The following is a 21874-nucleotide window of genomic DNA, read 5'->3' as shown; positions in this document are numbered from 1 at the left end:
GTTTTTCATAAGTTTTGGAGCGAATAAAGAGAGCCAGAAAAAACTCCTGCCATCTTTTCCATCATCCTTCCCATTCATTCTTTACTTCTTCTAAGGGAGGGGAAGAGATAATAGCACTGCTAAACTTTTAGCCTGCTAGGAACCTCCCCAAGCAGGTCTTTTCCACCTACCGCAACGGAAGGTAGGGGAGGAACAAACAGGAGCTCCTTCCTGTCAAGCACCCTCCAGGGATGAACTGTTTCCCTCCTCTGCCTCCTATCTTCTTCCGGGAGGCTGTTTGTGCTTCAGAACTGTATCTTACATTTAGCTTCAGCAGCACTCTACCTACATGCCAAAGCATAAATTGCATTTTTAACACCTCTGAGGGAAGTGTTTGTTCTAATGTTGCAGGGGTCTCATGGTTTCATAGAATAACAGAATTGTAGAATTGGAAGGGGACCCTGAGGGTCATCTAGTCCAACTCCCTGCAATGCAGGAATCTCAACTAAATCATACATGTCAAATGGCCAGCCAACCTCTGCTGTTCTGTCTTACGCCCCTCTGGCAAGATCAAAATGAGAGAGAGGAGCATGTTGTCAGAAGCAACTGTGATAGCATGATTATGTTCACTCCAGCAGTGTCCCTCTCACCTCCCCCAGTCTTAGGAATAAACTACTTCCTTATGAAAGCCTGATTCAACAAAACAGCAAAACATCCCTACATAATTAGCTGTTTATGCCCCTTTGTGGTGCCAAGAGAAGAAAAACAAGAGGGAAGGCAACAATTCACGAACCAGAAGAGAGAAGCTCGTGATGATTTATTCAGCCAGTGCCTTATGTTTATCATCTTTGCCAGAATCACAGAGCAAATTAAAATTTGCTTTGATAAGGTATCATCCTGTGTACCGTCGAGGTTCTCCTTTTCTTGATTCTGTTAAGAAAAGGCTAGGCAAAATGTTTAAAACTAAAGCAAGCATTTTGAGGGAAAGAGAGTGATTTTTTTTTAAAAAAACAACAACACTGATAATAAAATTCTGGACCAAGGTGATGTGAAATATTTCTCACACACAGTACACACTGTGGTCTGATGTTGTTCCCCAAGTATTTCATCAAAGCACATTTACCATTGCTGTTCCCTTCACACTCATTGTTTTGCTTACTCTCATCCTTCACTGTGACTGTGTTCAGACATAAATGCTTAACCATGATTTAGCTTTATGAGAATGAGCTTGGCCTCCCCCTGGACTCTCCACTTCTCCACTATACCTGTGAAGAGGAGACTAGAAGCTTCCACTTTTTAGATTAAGTACAGTTTAATACATCATTCAAACCTTAAACTGGTTAATCTTAACTATGGTTAGGGAAAAGAAGCCAACTTCATATTTGTTTCTATCAACCATAGTTAAGACTTAACCACAGTTCATCCATGTTAGAATGACACAACAAGCTTTGCTTAATTATAATAATAAAAACAGAATCAAAAGCTTCCAGATTCCTCTATATATCTGCATTGGGGAGGGATCATATTAGCTAAGGGAAGCTAGACTTGTTCTCTTAAGTCTAATAATGCTTTAGTATTATGTCCACACCAACCCTGTGTGTCCATTGTTACTGTTGTGGGTTTTTTTTTAATGGATTGTGTGTTTGAAAATTGTCATGCAACTGATACCGAATGTGAATTTGAATCTGGCTAGCTTTTTCATGAAGAACTGGCCTTACAGTGGGTTGTCTGCAGTGGGAGTGTACGTGAGGCAGCTCTCCAGCAAGCATGGTTCTTCTTTGAACTTATGGTAAGAGAACAAGGAAATCTGCTTCATTTTCTCTCTCTCCTGCTTCACCTTAATTCCACTGATTTCCCAGGTGCTTGTGCTAGTGCAACGCTTGAAATGCCCTTGAATAATTCCGCTAGGTAGTGTGAATTAGAGATGAGACAGGACTTTGGAGGGGAGGGTGGCAGACGGCTTCTCAAAAACAGTTTTGCAGAATCCCCTCAGTGATGAGAAGGGGCTCAGAGGAGTGTAGAGAAATGTTTGTGGGGGCATCCCCATTGCGAAGGCAGCTGTGAGAATGCTCCATGACTTGGCCTTCTGTGCTGCAGCCATTTCGTTCAGGGTGCTGTGGGTGATGGTGGTCAGCATGGTTAGGTGCCACCAAGAACTACATTCCAGGAGAGGGCCTATTGCCCAGCCCCTGTTATCTACTATCTGTTTATGTTCACTTGTTTCCCCCCGAGTGGGCAGTGCCATGAGCCTTCATCTTCCTTCTGGCCAGTGCTTCAGATTGGGCCCAGAGTGAGAGGAGGAGTGAATGGAGAGCAGTGACGGTGGTGGTGAGAAGAAAGGCCACTCAGGAAGGAGATACCACTGAAAGCCTCTTATTCAAGGGCCCCGCAAAATTTGGATCCAGCACCGGTTTCATTGCTCACTCTTTCATTGTGGCAAGGCAGGGAACAGGTCTTCTGATTGTCCATGTGGGGCTTTGACTTCACCATGTAGGAAGTTTGCCTTATACTGAGTCAGACCTTTGGTCTATCTAGCTCAGTATTGCATACACTGACTGGCAGCAGTTCTCCAGGATTCCAGACTGGGTACATACCAAGCCCTAGCTGGGGATACTGGGGATTAAACCTGGGACCTTCTGCATGCAAATGGGATGCTGTACCCTTGAGCTATGGCCCTACTTACTGTGTAATTTTAAGAAGAAATAAAAAGGGAAAGCATAGCTCAGAAGACGCAGCAGCAGCTTGGGCTGGGAGCAGGCACACGCACAAAAAGGAAATTTGAAAGGAGAGGACAGGATGTATTTTGCCCCACTTGAAACACCAGGAAATGTTTAGAGGTGAAAATTCTGCCCCTCACCAAACAGGATGGATCTGTAGCTATTGCTGTGACTGGTTTGTGTTAAAGAAAGGCATCAAATCACAGTGCTATCTATCCATGGCTGATTTTTTTTTCCTCCCCACCCTCTCCCCTTGCAACTGACTGCAACTTATAATATATGTTCCCTCCAGGTAAAAAGTATGGTGCATCATTTGTATTTTGCTGACAAACTCGATGCTCCAAGGAAGAATCGTTTTCCGGAGCGCTTCATGGATGACATAGCTGCTCTGGTCAGCACAATTGCCAGTGATATAGTCTCCCGGTTTCAGAAGGTAATGGAAGAAGTTCAGCCGTGCTCTTGTCAAAATTTTAACCGCTGATTCTGAACGATAACTTCCAGATGATGCAAGACAGATTCTTGGATGAGGGCCTTAGCATGAAGCCTCAGTGTTTATCTCTGTTCCTTTCCTTTCATTCCCTTCTGCCCCACCCCAATGTAGGATGCTGAAATGATTGAAAGGCTCAACACTAGCTTAGCCTTCTTCCTAAACGATCTACTCACTGTTATGGACAGAGGATTTGTCTTCAGCCTTACTAAGGTGTACTACAAACAGGTAAAGTCTCCGGATAAAAAAGAGGTGGGGATGGGTTGGCATGAGGTGAAAGCAGAGAATCTTTGGAGACTGCAGCAGGGAAGGGGAAAGAAGGAGGGTAGGAGCAGAAGGAAAGTTCATCTCTGGAGCAGAATTCGTAAGAGCATGACTGGTGGAGTGACAGGAGCTTCACTTTCAGTTGTCAATTTGAGGCTGGTTCAATGGCATTTTCAGGGGAGGCCAGGGCACTGGGCCAGTTTGACATCTGATGGGAGGGCATTCTACAGAATGGGTGGTGCGACTACCAAAATATCTTCTATCTGGTTTTCTGTAGCTTCACTTCTCTTAGTGAAGGAACCACCAAAAGGCCCTTGGAGCTGGACCTCAGTGTCCGGGCTGAACAATGGGGGTGGAGATGCTCCTTCAGGTATACAGGGCTGAAACTGTGTGGGGCTTTAAAGGTCAGCATCAGCACTTTGAATTGTGCTCAGAAATGTACTGGGAGCCAATGTAGGTCTTTTAGGGCGTGTTATGTGGTCCTTGTGGCTGCTGCCAGTCATCAGTCTAGCAGGATTAATTGTAGCTGTAATTTCTGTGTGGCAGTGGCTTCTTGTGGCCTGTAACTCTTTAACTGTGCTTTCCCCGTCTTTACAAGGTGTCATCCAAGCTTTATTCCTTACCCAACCCGAGCACCCTTGTGTCCTTGAGGTTGGATTTCCTCCGCATCGTCTGCAGCCATGAACACTACGTTACTCTGAATTTACCATGCAGCCTGTTGACACCCCCGGCATCCCCGTCACCTTCCGTGTCTTCCGCAACATCTCAGGTGAGCAGGGTGCCTAGAAAAGACATTGCTTGCCTTGTGGGAAGAACAACCCAGTGAGTGGTGGCAGCACTTGTAGAATGGGGTACCTTTTCTGCTTTGAATGTAGGTTATCCTTTGGTGCTCATTTGTGTAATCAGCATCCAGACTGACTGAGGAAAGTGCTTTAAATTATATGGGTGCTGGACAACCAGGAGAATAGAGAGTCTCCTAGGGAAAGGCAAGCACCATTTTTGCACATAGCACCTCTATCTTTACTGGATAAAGCCAGCCAGGTTGACTGGCAGAGGACTAGATGGTACAGCACTCACCAAGCATCCTAAGGTCAGTGTCCACCATGATAATTAAGAGCCAGTCACCTTTTGCCACTTGTGGTTGTCGTGTCCCGTTGTGATCAACTATTGGGTAAGAAGAAGAAGAAGACAGATTTACTCTTATTATAAGCCTTGCACTTAAAAACAATAATTATTTTTTTCCCCAGAAAATAGAGGGAATTTGTCTCCTGTGGTTGTTGCAACATACATGCTCTATGCAAAATGCTGTAGAGCTTAGATAATTCCAATTTTTGAAAGACTGTGAACCGCGTGCAATTCATGACCAAGCTTACCTGTTACATACAAATTAAATAAGGTGAACGGAAAGCAAATCTATATTGCACATTTTAATACCGCACATTATTGGAACAGTAAAACGTAACTCACAGCAGGTATACTATATGTACTGAAGATAATTTAAGCTGTGTGTAACTGTATACAGCTTGTATATTTCATGCTCCTTGACTTTGTATTTAAGTTGTTAGGAGGAGCAGGAGGAGGAGGATGGAAAAAACTTTATCATAGGGTTGTGATTCTATATTCAGAGGTGTAGCTCATGAATTGGGAAAATTCTGGCTTCACTTACTGGAAATACAGAAAAATAGAGAGCAGTGTTTGTGAGAGCTTAGCAAAGTGCATGTGGAGTCTTTCGGAGTTCTGTAAATAAAAGTCTTAAGTATGTTATACAAGACTCTTGTTTACGGTTGCTCCAGCCACATTTATAGGATTACCAAATGGTTTGTTCATAAAATGTAACCTGTCCGGAGGACAATGCAGTCGACACGTTGCAGTCTGAAATACATACAGTAAAACTTAACAAATGTTTCCATAACAGAGTTCTGGTTTCTCGACGAACGTCCAGGACCAGAAGATTGCAAATATGTTTGAACTGTCCGTGCCTTTCCGCCAGCAGCACTACTTGTCAGGCCTGGTGCTTACTGAGCTGACTGTCATTTTAGATCCTGACGCAGAAGGGTGAGTTTTACAATTCTTTTGGGCGGGATGGAATAATTCAAAGGAGATCTAATGTTTCACAAACAGAATTCTGCCTTAGGCAGGGCTGCGTTCAAATGTTATATTAGAGGGAAAAGGAAGGAAACAGGTTCTTCCGCAAGTCCCAGCTGCTCTCCAGATCAGCACCTCTGCTTTGATTGCTATCCAAAGATCTTTCCTACCAGAGCAGCCTTTTTATATCAGTATTATGAGGCAACCATGTGTATACAGAGTGAGAGCGTGGGCTTCTCCATAAGCATAGTCACTTTCATGGTGTTCCATCTACCACAAGATTGAATTCAGTTCTAGTTCTACTGAGCATAGACCCACTGAAGCTGATGGACATGGCTAATTTAGGTTTATTGATTTCAGCAGGTTACAACCCATAGAGTCAATGAGAACCCTATTGATGCATGGAGCTCTGGATCACAGCCAAAGCATGGTAGTACTAATATTTAATTGCCAAAGACCTGGACACTAATTTCTGCTTTGAAACTAATTGTGTTCATGCAGGTTATTAAAAATCCAACCGTTTCCGTTAACCCCATCTACACAGGGGTGTGTGGTCCCTGCCCTCAAATCTGCAGGCAGATTTGCAACTCTGTAATTGGCTTACATTTATGTTATAGATAACCCCATCTGGCAAATAGGTGGTCTGTGTTTTTAACATGGTTTCCGATTTTCCAGGCAGCCTGTTGTAGTGCCTTGTAAATAAAAGCACCTCTTTGCATGTGTGTAGTCTCCAGCACGTGGATATTTAGGTTGCAAGCCGCACCTCCGGATCATCTCAAGTTGTTGTGGCCACCAGGGACTCTGGATGCAGCAACTAAGGCAAAGATGCAGAAGTCTGATAAGAAATTTACAAAATGGAGCAAAGAGGCAGGAAGTGTTAAGGGAGCCATAGCAACCATGTATAGCTGGCAGGAGAAAAAGGAACAGTAGGGGCATCTATAAGCAGCCCCTGCTCCCATTGACTGGGCTTTGGGGGAACTACCATTGGTCGTCCTTCTGCTTATTGACCCATTACTTTCACTATGCCAGTTGACTGAAAAGCATTTGCTCCATTGATCTGTGTGGAGACAGGAGAGAAGCCTCTGTAAAACTGGTTCACACCTTCAGCTGCTGCAAAGGTGGTAGGAGCTAAATACACATTTGAGGGCCACTTGGCTAATGTTAAAGGGTTTGCATATGAACAAATCCTGTTTCAGTGGTTAAACCAGGGGCCGTGAAATTGCCATCTCCATGACCGTGATTCATTTACCACTTTACTGCAGGTGACAAAACGCTGGCATCTTTTAATACAGGTGTGCAACTGTAAGACACACTGCACACACAGACAAATGCGGTATCAGTAAGCGTGTTGGTGTAGGTGTGTGTTTACCAAGTCTTATCTGCTCTAAAACTATTAACTAATCCTTCCAACCCTACTCGTATCTTAACAGTTTGTTTGGATTGCATAAGAAAGTCATCAACATGGTACACAACTTGCTGTCCAGCCATGACTCCGACCCACGGTACTCTGACCCACAGGTAAAGGCCCGGGTGGCTACACTGTACCTGCCTCTGATTGGTGTGATCATGGAGAGTGTGCCCCAGCTGTATGATTTCACAGGTATTTTGTATGCTTTTTTTCCCCTTTTGCATTAAGAAAAATGGCAGATTAACTGCCAGACATGTTGTGCTGCTGCCTGAGTGCTGTCTTTCACTTGAACAAGTAACTTAAAACAAACAAACAAATCAAGGGATTCCTAAGTGACATCCAGGAAATGAGTCCTTAAATCTTCAGGAGTTTGCATCAGCAATCAAATTTTGCACGTAGTCCCAAAGCTACACAGAACAGGATGTGTGCCAATGTCTTCTCCACTGACCTGTTGCTATCTCATGTTGAGTTCTTACTTATTTTATTTAAAAGGTTTCTAACACCCCCCCCCCTTTTCATCAAAATGTAATGTCAAGTTGGAATACAGTCACATCAGTAATAAAGCACAACAAAAATAAAACCCACAGCAATTGAGCTGTAATGGCAGATGCAGTCAGATCTGGGCCAATTAATCAGATCCTCTCAAAGCCTTGCTGAAAAAGATATTTAGTGGATAGTGGGCCTCATACAAGATGATAATTGATTGGGCTCACTGACTGAAATGTTGGGTTTGTCTGTACGCCAGTATTTTAACAGTCTGAGAGTACAAGATACAGTTCTGCTGTTTAAGCTAAGCACACCTAACCTTATAAATTTTCTGTATGGAATCGGTGTTGGTCCCAGATTTTGAAAGGCCCTTGAGCAAGAAGTCCACTTTCCTGCCACTGTGTCCATTCCCTTAGATCTCTGGGCCCAGTTTGTATCATAGCCCAGGAGTATACTTTTCCTTCTCCTTGCTCTGAGGAGGCCAGGGGAACAGGCAACAGCAACAAGGAAGAGGAGGGGAACTAGGGATCTCTAGGGGTCACAGTGGGACACCAGCTAGAATGTGAGCCTTGGCAGCTGCCTGACAATACCAACTCCTGACAACAAACCTACAGTGCTGGACTGTAGAAGGAGGCAGGTTCATATGTTTCCCCTAGCAAACTGTTTTCATGGTTGATATCCTGAACCTGGGGAAAGAGGCAATGCTACACTTACATCCAGATAATTTATGAGTGTACCTTGAACATAGCTTTACTTGCTTGCTTGCAGTCCAGTGTGAAAGGCGTTATTACTGCTTAGCCTCCAAGTTAAACAATACTTAGGGGACAAATTTGGGAGGGTGGTAGCGGAGTGGGATAGCCTTGTTGCTGTGGTGCTTCATTGGGACTGGCTTGTTTCTCTACAGAAAACCACAACCAGCGCGGACGGCCAAGCTGCACAGCAATGGAGGACTATGAGAGCGAGGGTGGAAGCATGATAAGCCAGACGGTTGCCATGGCTATTGCAGGAACCTCCGTCCCGCAACTCACCCGTCCCAGCAGTTTTCTCCTAACATCATCGGTACAGAGAAGTGTTTTTTCCTCTAGAACGCCCGTGAACAGACAAATGTGCATGTCCCGTGTTTGCAAGGCAGCAAGAGTGGGTGGCAGTCCTGATCACAGAACAGATGGCAGCACTACTCTCTCTTGGAACATAGAGGGTGGGTGGGAGGAGGTGACGGATAGATTGCGCTGCAGCAAAATTATCTCTGTTCCTGGGAGATAGTGGTGTAATAATAAACTCTTTGGCTGCACATCAAGATTTAAAACCTCGCTTCTCCATTGTGAAACACATGGGGGGGGGAATGTATTTTTAGTTAAAATTCAGAGGACTTGCATTAGGCCTGTTCAATCAGTTTGAGTATTTTGGTGCCTACTGATGTCTATCCTGTGTGGATATTGTGTGCTCCTTTAGATGGCTTAGCATTTTATATTTTTAAAAAAAAAAAAAAATCTTGTGTTTTATACTTCATTATTGCAAATCACTTCAGGATAGCAGTGTGAAGCAATGGTTTAAATGTAGCAAACTAACTAAACTATTTAATTAATTAATTTTAAATGTATTTCTATTCCATTTTTAAATATATTTCTTAAGAAAGCAGATGATAGATAGATAGATAGATAGATAGATAGATAGATAGAATTGAAGTGATATATAGTTCACAGTGATCCACTTCATGGCTATGCCAGTACTTAAAAACAGTGTAATAATTACAATAATGTTAATATTTATATAATTTGGCTTCCCCATAGAATATTTAAAGCACAATAAAACATACAAATAATAATAATTAATAGTTAAAATAAATTCAACCAGACTCCTTCCAGAAGAACAGAAGAGTAGCTGGTTGAGTAATATTCCAAGCAGAAGAAGTGGTCCTGATTCTAACTAGTTCTTCCTGTGCCTTCAGACAAATAGGCAGCATTCAACATTTTCAGCCGAGTCAAGTCGGAACCTTCTGATCTGCCTCTTGTGGGTCCTGAAGAACGCTGATGAAAGTGTCCTACAAAAATGGTTCACGGACCTTTCTGTGCTGCAGCTTAATCGTTTACTGGATTTGCTCTACCTCTGTGTTTCTTGCTTCGAATACAAGGTATAGTAGCAGCAAGACAATTACGCTCATGTTTTTCAGAGAAGTGAAGCGGTACAGGCAGAAAGCAGTGTACATGTGTCCGATTGATGTGCGATCATGCACATGCTCGTCACTGCTAGCCTAGAAGTGGCCGGAAAATGGGGCAGGGCGAGGTAGGCTTATTCATGCTCCGCCAACATGTGCAAGGGTCAGGAACAGCACCCTCACACAAAATGGTTGCCGCTGAATTCAGAACCACACAACCAGTACTCAGTTAAAAGTAGATCTTCTAACAATGTTTCCTTCGTGTTTCTCACCCTTTAAGTCTCCACCAAACCAAATTCCCATCAGAAAGGGAAACTAAATTCCTGTTTTTGAGCTTCTGGAGTCTTTGCCCTGCTTTGCTCAGCATACAATCCTTGCTTGGGATTGTACCCACTGAACATTCTTGAGAGCCAATGAGTTAGTACCATCTCCTCCCTGTTTGCTCGGAAGGGTCTTTCTCTGCTTTGCTGAAGGAACAACTGATTGATTCAAATTTCTCCATGATTCACAGTTCTCTAGTTAGCCAAGGATAGGCAAGAAAGCAAACATAGGATGATTCAACACTACCAGTGCTATTTTTCTTGGAAAACGAGGTGCCAGAACTTACCATGAATGCTTCCCTCATTCTTTTAGAATGACAGTGGCGTCCCACCTGAGAAGTGCCAGAACTGAGTTCCGGCAAGTTCCGACTGAAAAAGAAGCCCTGAACGCTAGAAATATATACCACTTTGTAGCAAGTTTAACTGTCTTAGCTTCTCCCAAAAGAAAGATTAGAAGTAGAATTTGTGGATACTGCAAATTCTGTGTTAGATATAGGAAGCTGCCTAAATAATTTGCTTTATTTGTGTATTAAATTATAATGGACTTTCTTTGTTTTTAAAAAGGACTGACTCTTGTTTCATGTTCTGTCCTCTTTCTTGTGAACTGTTCAGGGTAAGAAAGTGTTTGAAAGAATGAACAGCCTGACGTTTAAGAAGTCAAAAGACATGAGAGCGAAGCTTGAAGAAGCTATACTTGGCAGCATTGGGGCGAGGCAAGAAATGGTACGGCGAAGCAGGGGACAGCTGGGTAAGTTGACGCTTTCCCCTGACCGAAGGGGCTGAAATGGGAGGCCCCTTCATGCACTGTGCTAAGGCAGCTTTGTGTGAATGACAGGGAGAGGGGCCGCAGTCCTCCGGCAAGCATTGACCTCTGCAGTGACAAGCCAGGCCAAGCAAAGCAAATCTGCCTTGTTCAGGCTCAGGCTGAATGCCAGAAAGAGGCAGAGCTTGGATGTTGCTTCAGCAGCAGTCGGCCTCCAACTGAGTCCTGTATAGGAGCAGTGATTCTGTCTGCTTTTCATGAAAGCTGCCCCATGCCAGCAGTCCTTTACTCTGACAGAGCAGGGGAAACATTGGTTGTACTGAGCCCTCTGCAGTGGAGCCCTCTGGAGTCAGTGATGCAACATTCCTTAATACTGAGCTAGTCTTGAATTTATGAATAGTAAACTATCCTGATAGTGTTAATGAGATATTACAGAACAAAGGTGGGGAACCTCAGACTCGAGGGCCAAATATAGCTCTTCAAACCTGTATATTTGGCCCTCAAGGCTCCCTCCAGGTGATGCCCCGTTCAGGACCCTGGCTCTCACTGACCGTACTCCGCACTTCTTTGAGTGTCCTTGCATTTTGATGGTTCCTCTTACTACAGTGGTACCTCGGGTTAAGTACTTAATTCATTCCAGAGGTCCGTTCTTAACCCGAAACCTGAAGCACCACTTTAGCTAATGGGGCCTCCTGCTGCCGCTGCGCTGCCGGAGCATGATTTCTGTTCTCATCCTAAAGCAAAGTTCTTAACCTGAGGTAATATTTCTGGGTTAGCGGAGTCTGTAACCTGAAGCGTATGTAACCTGAAGCGTATGTAACCTGAGGTATCACTGTATTTGGATGGGGGTGTGTATGTGTAAAACCAGTGTCTCTCCTCCACATTTTGTGTGCGTGTGACTGAAATGTAGCCTAATGTACAAAGGGAAATGTTACATCTGTTGTCCGGCTCCCTTTTTTTCTCAGGCCCCTGGTCCACCCCTGGTGTGTGGCCCCTGGAAGGGTGTTTAAGAAGGAATGTAGCCCTCCAGTTGAAAAAGGTTTCCTTCTCCTCTTTTGGTAGATAGTGTTGATTTACTCACATGTTTGCTTGGAAGCTGGTTCCTTTTCGTATTGAAAGGATTAGTCAACACTGATGATAATTAATTTTGAAGTGCAATAATCATTTAATGTGAGGTTAACCATTCATTGTGTGTGAAGGATGTAGTCATGATACCTCATTTAATTCATCAAACGCAGCAGTCAAAGATAAAAAAGTTAAAAGCAATTTTTTAAAACCTTTGCTTGGCAGAAAGAAGTCCTTCCGGGAGTGCCTTTGGAAGTCAAGAGAACCTGAGATGGAGAAAGGATATGACTCACTGGCGACAGAACACGGAAAAACTTGACAAGTAATGCTACCTTACCCATAATAATAATATAATAATAATAATTTATTATTCATACCCCGCCCATCAGGCTGGGTTTCCCCAGCCACTCTGGGCGGCTTCCAACAGAACACTAAAATACAATAACCTATTAAACATTAAAAGCTTCCCTAAACAGGGCTGCCTTCAGATGTCTTCTAAAAGTTTGGTAGTTATTTTTCTCTTTGACATCTGGTGGGAGGGCGTTCTACAGGGCTGGTGCCACTACCGAGAAGGCCCTCTGCCTGGTACCCAAACATTTTAATGTTGAAATGGCCAGTTGGCCAAGATAGGGACTGCCTTGCTCCTTGCTCCTCACAGTATGAGCAGGTCTGGACCTGAACTGAGATAGGACTAACCTCATAAGAACACTGCTGTCACACACATGTGTTGTTTATTTAAAAGAAAAAGAGGTTGCAATCCTACACCCATTTCCCTGGTAGTAAGTGTCATTAAACTCAATGGGACTTGCTCCTGACTAGACTTGTATAGGATTGTGCTGTAAGGGAAGATGACCAATGCACTGATAAGACGGCTATAGGGTGCTTTAAGTTGCAGCCAAGAGTAACTAGGTGTAATTGCATGTGTGCCATCGGTCACTTACTCCATTAGAGCATTCTGGAGTTCTCCAAGCTGACTCCTCTCCTGCCCTAATCAATCACTTTGATTATTTTCCCCACATGTGCTGTGTTTTTAGAAGCCACAAACCAGCCAGGTACTGTAGCACTGGTGTACTGCTGTATTTAATTTCCCCCCCTGTTGTGCGTTTGTACTTTTGCTATTGCAATTCTGGCTTTTGGCGCTTGGCAGCAGCTTTGTATGCCTGCCTGTGACTTCAGTGGTTCCTTTTGTTGTACGAGTGCCTGCTGGGGTTTGAAATGGTTGGGGTGGGGTGTTGGTTAGGTGTAGGACTTACGGTTGCAGCTTTGCTTGGCATGCTTTTTGTCTTCTAATAAGGCTCTGAGTGCAGGTTTTGTTTGACTGAGGTGCTTTGCAGAAGGTCTGTGGGTTTGTTTGTTTTTTGCAACATGACGTGGCTGTGAAGTGTGAGGGTGTGTGTGTATATGCTGCTACAGGGTGTCCCTTTTCCCCCCATAGTGCTGGGCACATCTGAATTTTGGTGTGAAAATTGCAGTTCCCTGACAGTCCAATTAACATTACATCTTTTTGATGTAGTCTTAATTTGATCCCGGTAAAAATTCTGGAGGTGTTTGGTTAAAGGGTCCACCAGCCGAAATGCAAGAAGGTCACATGGCGTATAAACTGTAGGCAGGAATAGAGATCTGTAGATCTCCTTTTAAGAATTCTAGAGCACTCTCCTTTTCAAAGCCTTTGCAGCACCTGCAAGACCAGGACATTCACTGCCTTCTGTACAATTCAGTTTTGCCTAGCACAGTGTGAGTGTATGGACAGTGCCCTTAAAACAGATTTAGCCCAGGAGATGTTCATTCTTGTGCAAGATCTCAGTCCAGCCTGCTGATGCATCACCGTGTTTTGGGCTCCTGGACAGCTTTCTCCTTTTCTGCCAAAGGCTCTGTCCGGCTCAGAAATAAATGTGGTAAAATGTGGGAAAGGTGTGACTCCGTGGTAGTGCATATGCTTTGCATGTAGTAAGGTCCCAGGTACAAGCCCTGCCATCTCCAGGCTCTACAGAAGATTTCTCTTCATGTAAGGACTGCAATAGAAGTTGCCCTTGCACGCACGCACACACACACACACACCCCCCTAGAGGGAAGGAGGAGCTTGGTGCTCCTAGTAGGATTTTTAGCAGGCAGCTAGTATTGACCATAGCTGTCAACTTACAGATTTGAAAATAAGGGACCAGCAGCCTTGAAAATAAGGGACCAGCAGCCAAAATAAGGGACCAGCAGCCTCACCTGTTCCAGGCACTCCAGTCTTCTTGTCCTCCTGCAGTCTGGTCAAACTCATGCTGGTAGCTTCGAGAACACTGTCCAACCAACTTTGTAACCAGAGGTTCAACTGAATAGAATCTGAATCACATGCACCACAAGGCCTATGCAGCCTCAACTTAAGATGGCTCCCTGGCCTGGCTTTGCACTGCAATGTTTGCAGCAGCACATGCAACAAAATGGCGTCCAGCATTCAAAAACCCTCTCAGCTTGCATTAACTAGCCACGCACAAGGCATGCAAGCTCCACCCCCCAGTCGTTCTTAGACTTCTTATTGGGTGAGCAACACAGCCAAGCAACACAGTTGGAGCCTCCCTCCTCCCTGGCCAGCAGGGAGGGAGGGAGGGAGAGGAGCTGCTTCCTTTGAAATTTAAGGGACATCATTTAAGGGACATTTAAGGGACATCCATCAATAAGGGACAGCAGCGGGACATAGCGCTGGAATAAGGGACTGTCCCTTCAAATAAGGGACACTTGACAGCTATGGTATTGACCAATTGAATTATTACTATTATTAGTTTATTATCATTCCCTGCCCATTTGGCTGGGTTGCCCCAGCCACTCTGGCCAGCTTCCAACACATACTACAGTGGAAGTCAAGTGGAATAATTAGGACTAAATTCCACTTTTCCAACAATGTGCCCCCGCCCACCGCACCAGTAAAAATGATGTTGGTTGGTCTGTTGCTAGCAGTGCATATTGCCTGCTCCAGATTGGTGCATACAGTAGCATGTACTGCTACCATTTATGACAGATCATTGCCGGCTTTTGGGAAGCATGTATGGTGCATTATAGCACAGCAGGACATCAGCAGGACGTTTCATACATCACATAGACATTTCCACTGGTACCTACTACCTAGTAATGTTCTCCAGAAATTTATTCTCTTAGCGCCACCATGTGTTCACATCATAAAGTGCCATGCTGTCTTCACTTATGTAAAGATGAATAAAAAGATACTCATTTTCTTCAGTGTAGCCCTAGTTTCCCTTAGCAAACTGTGTTTCTGCAGCACACTTTGTAATTTTAATCCTTTGGCTTTCATGAAGAAACAGTGGGCACCATTAGCAGGGAAAGACCCTTTATGAAAGGGAGGATATATACAAATCGTGTTAGTTAGGATTCAAAGAACTACTTCAGTTGTGCCAACTCAGACATGTCCAGGAGGAGCCATAGATCATATATTTTTCATGGAAGAAAAATCTCTTGGTTTCTCGAGAGAAGAGGGCTTCCTGAGACCTTGTCTCTGTTTGCCCATCCAGTGGGCTATTTTTCTTTGAAGAGCTGCCCCATTCCACATCACAAAATGTTGTTGAAAGTCTCTTCTGTTTTAGTAGGCTTTTGCCTGGTAGCACAGTAGGGACCCAAGCAACCTTCTGAATAGAAGTGGTTTGATAAGATTTGGGAGACTATAATTTCCTACAAACTTAGCAAGTGCAACAATCCCACTGAAATTTTTTAATAGTGCAGTGGTTTCAGTTTATCTTCAAGCGTCTCATCAGATTCTTATAAAATACAAACACACACACACACACTATCTCAGCTGTTAACGTAACATCTCCTTAAGCAAGTGATGGGGAACCTGTGGTCCTTTGTATGTCAGTGGATCCCAACTCCCATAGGATCCAGCCACTGTGGCCAACAGTTAGGAATGATGGGAGTTGTAGTCCAACAACACTGGGAGTGCCATGGGTCCCCCACTGCTATTTTTCTCTCACTGTACTCCCAAGCTTATCACGAACATGCTAATGTGGTTTCCTTTTTCTCTTTATCTTTTATTACTCTGCTCCTCATTTTGTTGCAAGCATTATTAGCTTTATTTCATCTTAAAGTTCTTATATCATGTAAGCCATTGGTCCATCCAGCCCAGTAATATCTGCTTTGATTGGCGGTGGATCTCTGGGATCACAGGCAGAGGCCCTTGACCATTGGCCATGTTGCCTGGGCTCTGATAGGCGCTGGAGTCTGATAACATCTGGAGGGCCAGAGATTCCCCATCCCTGCTTTTGTATTGAGCCTGTTTTTGGTGGTTCCTGCTGCTAAAGTGTTCTGTTAGAGCATGGTGATTATCTGATAAGCAATCTTATTTTTCCAGCTGCAACAAAAAGTTTCTTTTCCTCGCTTCTCCAAAGAAATTTTATTTTTAATGCTTTTTTAGATCACGGGCTGAGATAGAACACGAGGCTCTTATCGATGGCAACTTGGCAACGGAAGCAAATCTGATCATTTTGGATACTTTGGAGATAGTAGTCCAGGTGAGGATGATAAAGGCCATTTTACAACCTTCCCGGTGCTCTGAATGCCTGAAGAAGGGATAGTGAGCAAGACTAGCAATGCCCCCTGTAGAAAGTGTATTCTGAAGTGGCCATTCTCTCTCCATTGCACATGTTCCCTTTGCTGTGACCTCTGTCTGCAACAGCCCTAAAGCTGACTTCCTCTCTTTTTTCCATTGTCTTTGGTTACAGACAGTCTCCGTGACCGAGTCCAAGGAAAGCATTCTTGGCGGAGTGCTGAAGGTTCTTTTGCACAGCATGGCTTGCAACCAGAGCGCTCTTTACCTGCAGCATTGCTTTGCTACGCAGAGGGCCTTGGTGTCAAAGGTGAGTGTCCTGAGGATGGGAGGGCAGCATGGAGTTACAATTTCACTTCAGTATTCAACTTGTTTTCTGATTTGGAAAGTGTTGGACCTCCACAGTGGTGGCCAGCAAACTGCGGCTGATGATGGCCTCCTTTACTGGGAGCGGGCATGCAGCTGGGTCAAGTTGAGCCCACGATGATTGTGGTGCAATTAATTCAACATTGTGTTGGCGTTTGGGGTGCAGCCACGACTGCTGAATGCTTGTCTCTCACGCTGTCCTTCTAGTTCCCAGAACTGCTCTTTGAAGAGGAGACGGAGCAGTGTGCAGACTTATGCCTCCGACTCCTGCGCCACTGTAGCAGTAGCATCGGCACCATACGCTCGCATGCCAGCGCCTCCCTGTACCTCCTCATGAGGCAGAACTTTGAGATTGGGAATGTAAGTATAGCACTGGGGTGGGAAAGCCCTTTTGCAGTCAAAGGGCCACATTTTCTTCTGGACAGCATTTTGAGAGCCGCATGCCAGTGGTGGGCAGGGTGAGAGGCAAAAGTGGGTGGAGCAACAAATCTAATTTTTAGATTTGTACAGTAGGCTAGCTTTTGCACACACTTGCACATCCCTTTCTGTCCTCCATCCAGACACAAGGACACATTCCATCCAAGCCAAAATATGCAGAGGGTGATGCAGGGCCAGTGAGGGCCGGGGGCGGGGGAGTTTGGAGGACCAGATAGAGAGGGCTGGAGGGCCACATTGATGCCTCAGGCCTGAAGATACCCACCCCTGGTATAGTGTTTCTGCAAGCATGGGGTGCAATGCCAATCCAAACTGGTGCAAGAGAAGACAAGTGAGGAGCACTGATTTTTTTGAGGGTCATATATTTTAAATCTGAATAGTCACACATGGACCAAAAGGCTTGTGTCGTCTTTAAAGGAGAACACTTTAATCTGGAGTTAAACAACTCAGCTATAAATTAATCATTTTGATGGATGGAGTTCTGGCCAGACCCCTTCAGGAAAATCAAATGTTTGCTGTACTTTTTGGTTTGGGACTGCGATGCCTATTAAGCTGGTGTTGTCACCTGACGTTATTGGCACAGTAAAAATTTTTTGCTTGTTTGTTTCAGAACTTTGCCAGAGTGAAAATGCAGGTGACCATGTCACTCTCATCTTTAGTAGGAACATCTCAGAATTTTAATGAGGAGTTTCTGAGACGTTCTCTGAAAACCATTTTGACCTATGCTGAAGAGGACCTGGAACTAAGGGAAACAACGTTCCCTGATCAGGTTAGGAGAAATAGTACTTGACATAGATAAGTATGGGTTATTTTATTTCCTTAAGACCCACAATTTTCAGCTTACTTGCTTTTAGACTCAGTAGGATGTTGACCCATATTGGAATTCCTGATGATGCAAAACCTGAATGTGAACATGGAGTGATACATGAAAATGTAATCAGATGGGGGGGGGGCTTCAGGTCCCATAATCCTTGACCAATGGATGTGCTGACTGGGGCTGATGGGAGTTGAAGTCCAGCAACATCTGTGGGGCATCAGATTGGATAGCCCTAGTTTGTTTTTGTTTTTTGTGGTGAGGGTTTCTTTTGTATTTGTGTTGCTCTGCATCACTCTGAAATCCAATCTGATGAAAGTTGGTCTAAAAATGCCTCACATAAAATAACAATAGATAATTGTGTTAAAGTTCTAAATCAGACAGATTAAATGGTGAAATGAACAACAACAAAAAATGAAGTCTGACTCGACATTTCTAAGAAACTGCTCATCCACTCAAATAATTCAGTCCAACTTTGCTGGATGAATGAATGAACACAGAATTAACAAATATTGACTGGTGACAAATGCAAAATTAGAAATGATGGAGGGGAACATGATGTCTCCCTGGCAGGATTCATTTTTTAAAAAATGAACAATGGCAAGCGATTTTCGCATTTGAATTCCTGCCACACAGATTCGAAGTAACCAACAAATACTTGTTTTGCGCAGAATATTTGTTTCATTCCCTCCCATTTCAGGTCCAAGATCTTGTGTTCAACCTCCATATGATCCTGTCTGATACAGTTAAGATGAAGGAGCACCAAGAAGACCCAGAGATGCTGGTGGACTTGATGTACAGGTACAGTTTCACTGGATATTCTGCCGTCTTAAGAAAATGTGAGTAAGTAAACGTACACTGATGTGACTCTCCTGGGTTTTTGAAAACTAGAATTGCCAAGGGATACCAGAATTCCCCAGACCTACGACTCACTTGGCTACAGAACATGGCTGGGAAACACTCAGAGAGAAGCAATCATGCAGAGTCCGCACAATGTTTGGTCCACTCTGCAGGACTCGTGGCTGAATACTTGAGCATGCTTGAGGATCGGAAATATCTCCCCGTAGGATGCGTTACATTTCAGGTAATGCTCTTTGTTTACAAAACCGCAAAGCTGGGCTTCTTGCCTTTTCACAAAGCAATGATGTAAGCCCCCCAGAAAACATAGCGTTGTTTATATTAAAAGAACATTTCCCAAAAATTCATGTGATAGAATTGCATTTCTCCACTTTGGCTGCTGGTACAATACATTGGAGGCACATTAGCTAAAAGCTCTTTCTGTTATTAATTTCGGCCATGTACAAAGGAATTTGCCATACTTATTTACTTGCCCAATAATTCCTAAAGTAGTTTGGTTTCATGTTTCTTCTCAAAGAGGATAGGTCTTTGGTACAGTGGCTTTCCCCCCGAAAAAGAACACCTTGTGGGTAAACCTATATTTCAAATTAACATTCTGCAGAGCAAAAACAAAAAACCAAAGTTTAATTACATGTTACTATGTTCCATTAGAGTAGGACTTTGGCAGAATGGAAGCTACTTTGGTTTCAGACTTTGCAGCAAAGCATTGCCTGAACCTGGTGATGAATGAATTTTAAATAGTTGTTTTTCCAGTGTCTCTGGAACTGTAACTGCTGAAAGTAAACGTTATATATTTCCTCAGAACATCTCCTCAAACGTCCTGGAAGAATCTGCAGTTTCTGATGATGTCGTATCACCAGATGAAGAAGGAATATGCTCTGGAAAGTATTTTACTGAAGCAGGTCTGGTTGGATTGCTGGAGCAAGCTGCAGCCTCTTTCTCCATGGTAGAAGAGTTTAATACATGTATCTAGTACAGTACTCCCTTATGGTTGCATAGTATATACGATCAGTGTCCTGCATTGGGGTGGGGAACCACAGGCCTGAGGGCCAAATGCAGACCTCTGGATTATCCCCAGGCCACGCCCCTTCTCATAACATGGCCCCTCCCCCTGGACCCCACCTCTCACCTGCTCTGCTCGGCATTCTTCTCAAGTGTTCTTGAGCTGCGATAAATCCTCTTGTTTGTTTGAATGGAGAGAGAGGGAGGGATGTGGACATAGAAACCTCTGGCTTGAATACAGCCTAGCATACACAGGTGAGAATCACATCAGTTGTTTCGCCCACTTTTGTCTCTGGCCACACTCACAGCTGGAATAGGGAATTTCCAGGTGGGAATGCAGGCCGGAAAATAGTTTTCCACCCGTTCTGCATGTCAGTAAACACTGGGTGCAACTCAAATGCACAATGAAAAGTATAGAAACTTCAGTATTTGCATTTCAGCTGCTCAGCTGCACTGAATTCAGTCGTTTAAGTGGCAGCAGCATTGACTCAAGTTGCTTGCAAACCAGCCCACATATTTTGTGCCATTGGGATCATGGCTAAGCTGGTTCTCCAACATGCTGTGCTAAATCAGGATCCAACTGGAATGTGCATTCAGAAGTTGCTATGAAACCTTGTTCAGCACTACAGTTCCTCAAATTTCTGTGTCATCAAGGTTGGCCTTGACTGTAGTGTTAGGAAACTTCTGTCTGTGGATTGGAACACAGTTTTATATAATCTTTAAAAAGGCTCTCATTCCATGGACTGAAGCAAACATGCTGGCATCCCAGCACAGCTGCTACATAGGCTGTTAGCTGCTTCCTTCACACATGGACCAGCACATGAGCTGGGAGTCTTAAATCAGTATTCATCTAGTTTAAATTGGCCTTTGATGCATGGAGTCTTGCAAACTTTTGGCAAAATGTACATTTGCACAGGTCTAACACACGACTGATACTTATATCATGCATTACTTGTTCCATCTCAGTAACCAAATAATCCCAAGCAAGTGTTTTAATTTCATTATTGTAATATAAGCATTTTAATAACATGTTGTACTCAGGCTGCTGCATGTCTGTTTTTTTGATGGATCGATAGACCCGCCTGACATTGACACTGTTTTGTAGGCTGGCATGTACGAAGCAGTCAACGAGGTTTACAAAATCCTCATTCCAATTCATGAAGCTAACAGAGATGCCAAGAAGCTTGCCACAATTCACGGTAAACTCCAGGAAGCATTCACCAAAATAGTTCATCAGGTAATGACTTGGGCTCTTGCTTGCAGCGCAGAGATCCTTAAAAGTATTTGTGTCATTTTCCCTTCAAGTTACATTGAAACCTCAATGGCAGTTATTTTCCAGGTCATCAAAGCATTCAAAATATGGAGACCTTGTGGACAATATTGCAAAGTGTAAAAAATCAGCAAAACTAGGCAAAGAGAGCGATCAGATCAGTCCTAATTTTTCCAGAGCCTTTCACCTAAGTCAGGTCACTATCATGTAGTGTGCTACAAATTCATTCTCTACTTGTGTTTTCCAGGCTAGAGACTGACTTCACAACATGTGAAACTGTAGTTAAGGTGTTTTCATACTGCAATCCTGTTTACTCCCATTGAGTTACTTAGCTGTAAGTAAGCAGGTATAATATTGCAGCCCAAAGCTATACATAGATGGACAGCCTGGGGATTTAATTTTACTCTTTTGCATTTTGAGCTACCTATTTGGCAGGTATCTCTTTTTTGGTGCTGCAACATCTCTCTGCTTGTGCAAACCATGACCTGCATTGTAGAGGCTGCGTAGTGATGAATGACCCTACTTTTGGGTGTGGAGAAGTGGGCTGGAAGTGTCACTGAAAGATGGCTCCATGGGCCAAGAGAAGAGCCCAGTGGGGGCATTAAAGCTCCCATGTTCATCAGCAAGGGAAGAAGAAGTGAGGCTGCTGCAAGCAGCCCTCTCCCATCTCACACAGTCCAGTCTGTGCCCTGCCATGTTGTCTGCATCTACAGCACGAATGTTGGGGTGGGACGGGGTTTTCGCATGTATAGTTATAGAGACAAAGGACCCCTCTCTGCAGACATTCATGCAGCACACGTGGATACCGAGAGAAGAGCATGTGACTCAATGCGGTCCTGCTTCTTCCATGTTGATGAATGCAA

General features: G+C 44.0%; 1 protein-coding gene and 1 long non-coding RNA gene across 19 annotated transcripts in view; one reads left to right on the top strand and one right to left on the bottom strand.

The window, feature by feature from the left end:
• The window catches only part of DOCK7 (dedicator of cytokinesis 7), a 117599-nt gene that overhangs the window by 80610 nt on the left and 15115 nt on the right, over window positions 1-21874 (top strand). For 10 of the 18 annotated variants that reach the window (XR_014527730.1, XM_083510208.1, XM_083510207.1 and 7 more), the window contains 19 exons: window positions 1673-1768; window positions 2989-3129; window positions 3298-3411; window positions 4046-4216; window positions 5363-5502; window positions 6963-7132; window positions 8331-8485; window positions 9375-9557; window positions 10514-10649; window positions 11955-12051; window positions 12764-12781; window positions 16135-16231; window positions 16442-16576; window positions 16840-16992; window positions 17678-17836; window positions 18582-18682; window positions 18773-18965; window positions 19542-19685; window positions 20847-20978. Coding sequence is in view for 17 of the 18 variants with exons in the window: in XM_083510208.1 (XP_083366334.1) it covers window positions 1673-1768; window positions 2989-3129; window positions 3298-3411; window positions 4046-4216; window positions 5363-5502; window positions 6963-7132; window positions 8331-8485; window positions 9375-9557; window positions 10514-10649; window positions 11955-12051; window positions 12764-12781; window positions 16135-16231; window positions 16442-16576; window positions 16840-16992; window positions 17678-17836; window positions 18582-18682; window positions 18773-18965; window positions 19542-19685; window positions 20847-20978 (2535 nt within the window). In the remaining variant the exon portion in view is untranslated. The remainder of the gene's footprint in view (window positions 1-1672; window positions 1769-2988; window positions 3130-3297; window positions 3412-4045; window positions 4217-5362; window positions 5503-6962; window positions 7133-8330; window positions 8486-9374; window positions 9558-10513; window positions 10650-11954; window positions 12052-12763; window positions 12782-16134; window positions 16232-16441; window positions 16577-16839; window positions 16993-17677; window positions 17837-18581; window positions 18683-18772; window positions 18966-19541; window positions 19686-20846; window positions 20979-21874) is intronic. The other 8 variants (XM_083510212.1, XM_083510211.1, XM_083510210.1 and 5 more) reach the window with 1 other exon arrangement.
• Window positions 13067-16128, bottom strand: LOC310710053. Its single transcript, XR_014527765.1, has 2 exons — window positions 14486-16128; window positions 13067-13864 (listed from the first exon to the last, which is right to left on the bottom strand). It is a non-coding gene; the product is annotated as an uncharacterized lncRNA (long non-coding RNA).

The sequence above is a fragment of the Podarcis liolepis genome (assembly GCF_965112155.1).
Source record: "Podarcis liolepis genome assembly, chromosome: 6".
NCBI lineage: Eukaryota > Metazoa > Chordata > Lepidosauria > Squamata > Lacertidae > Podarcis > Podarcis liolepis.
This window is presented reverse-complemented; position numbering and strand designations above follow the sequence as displayed.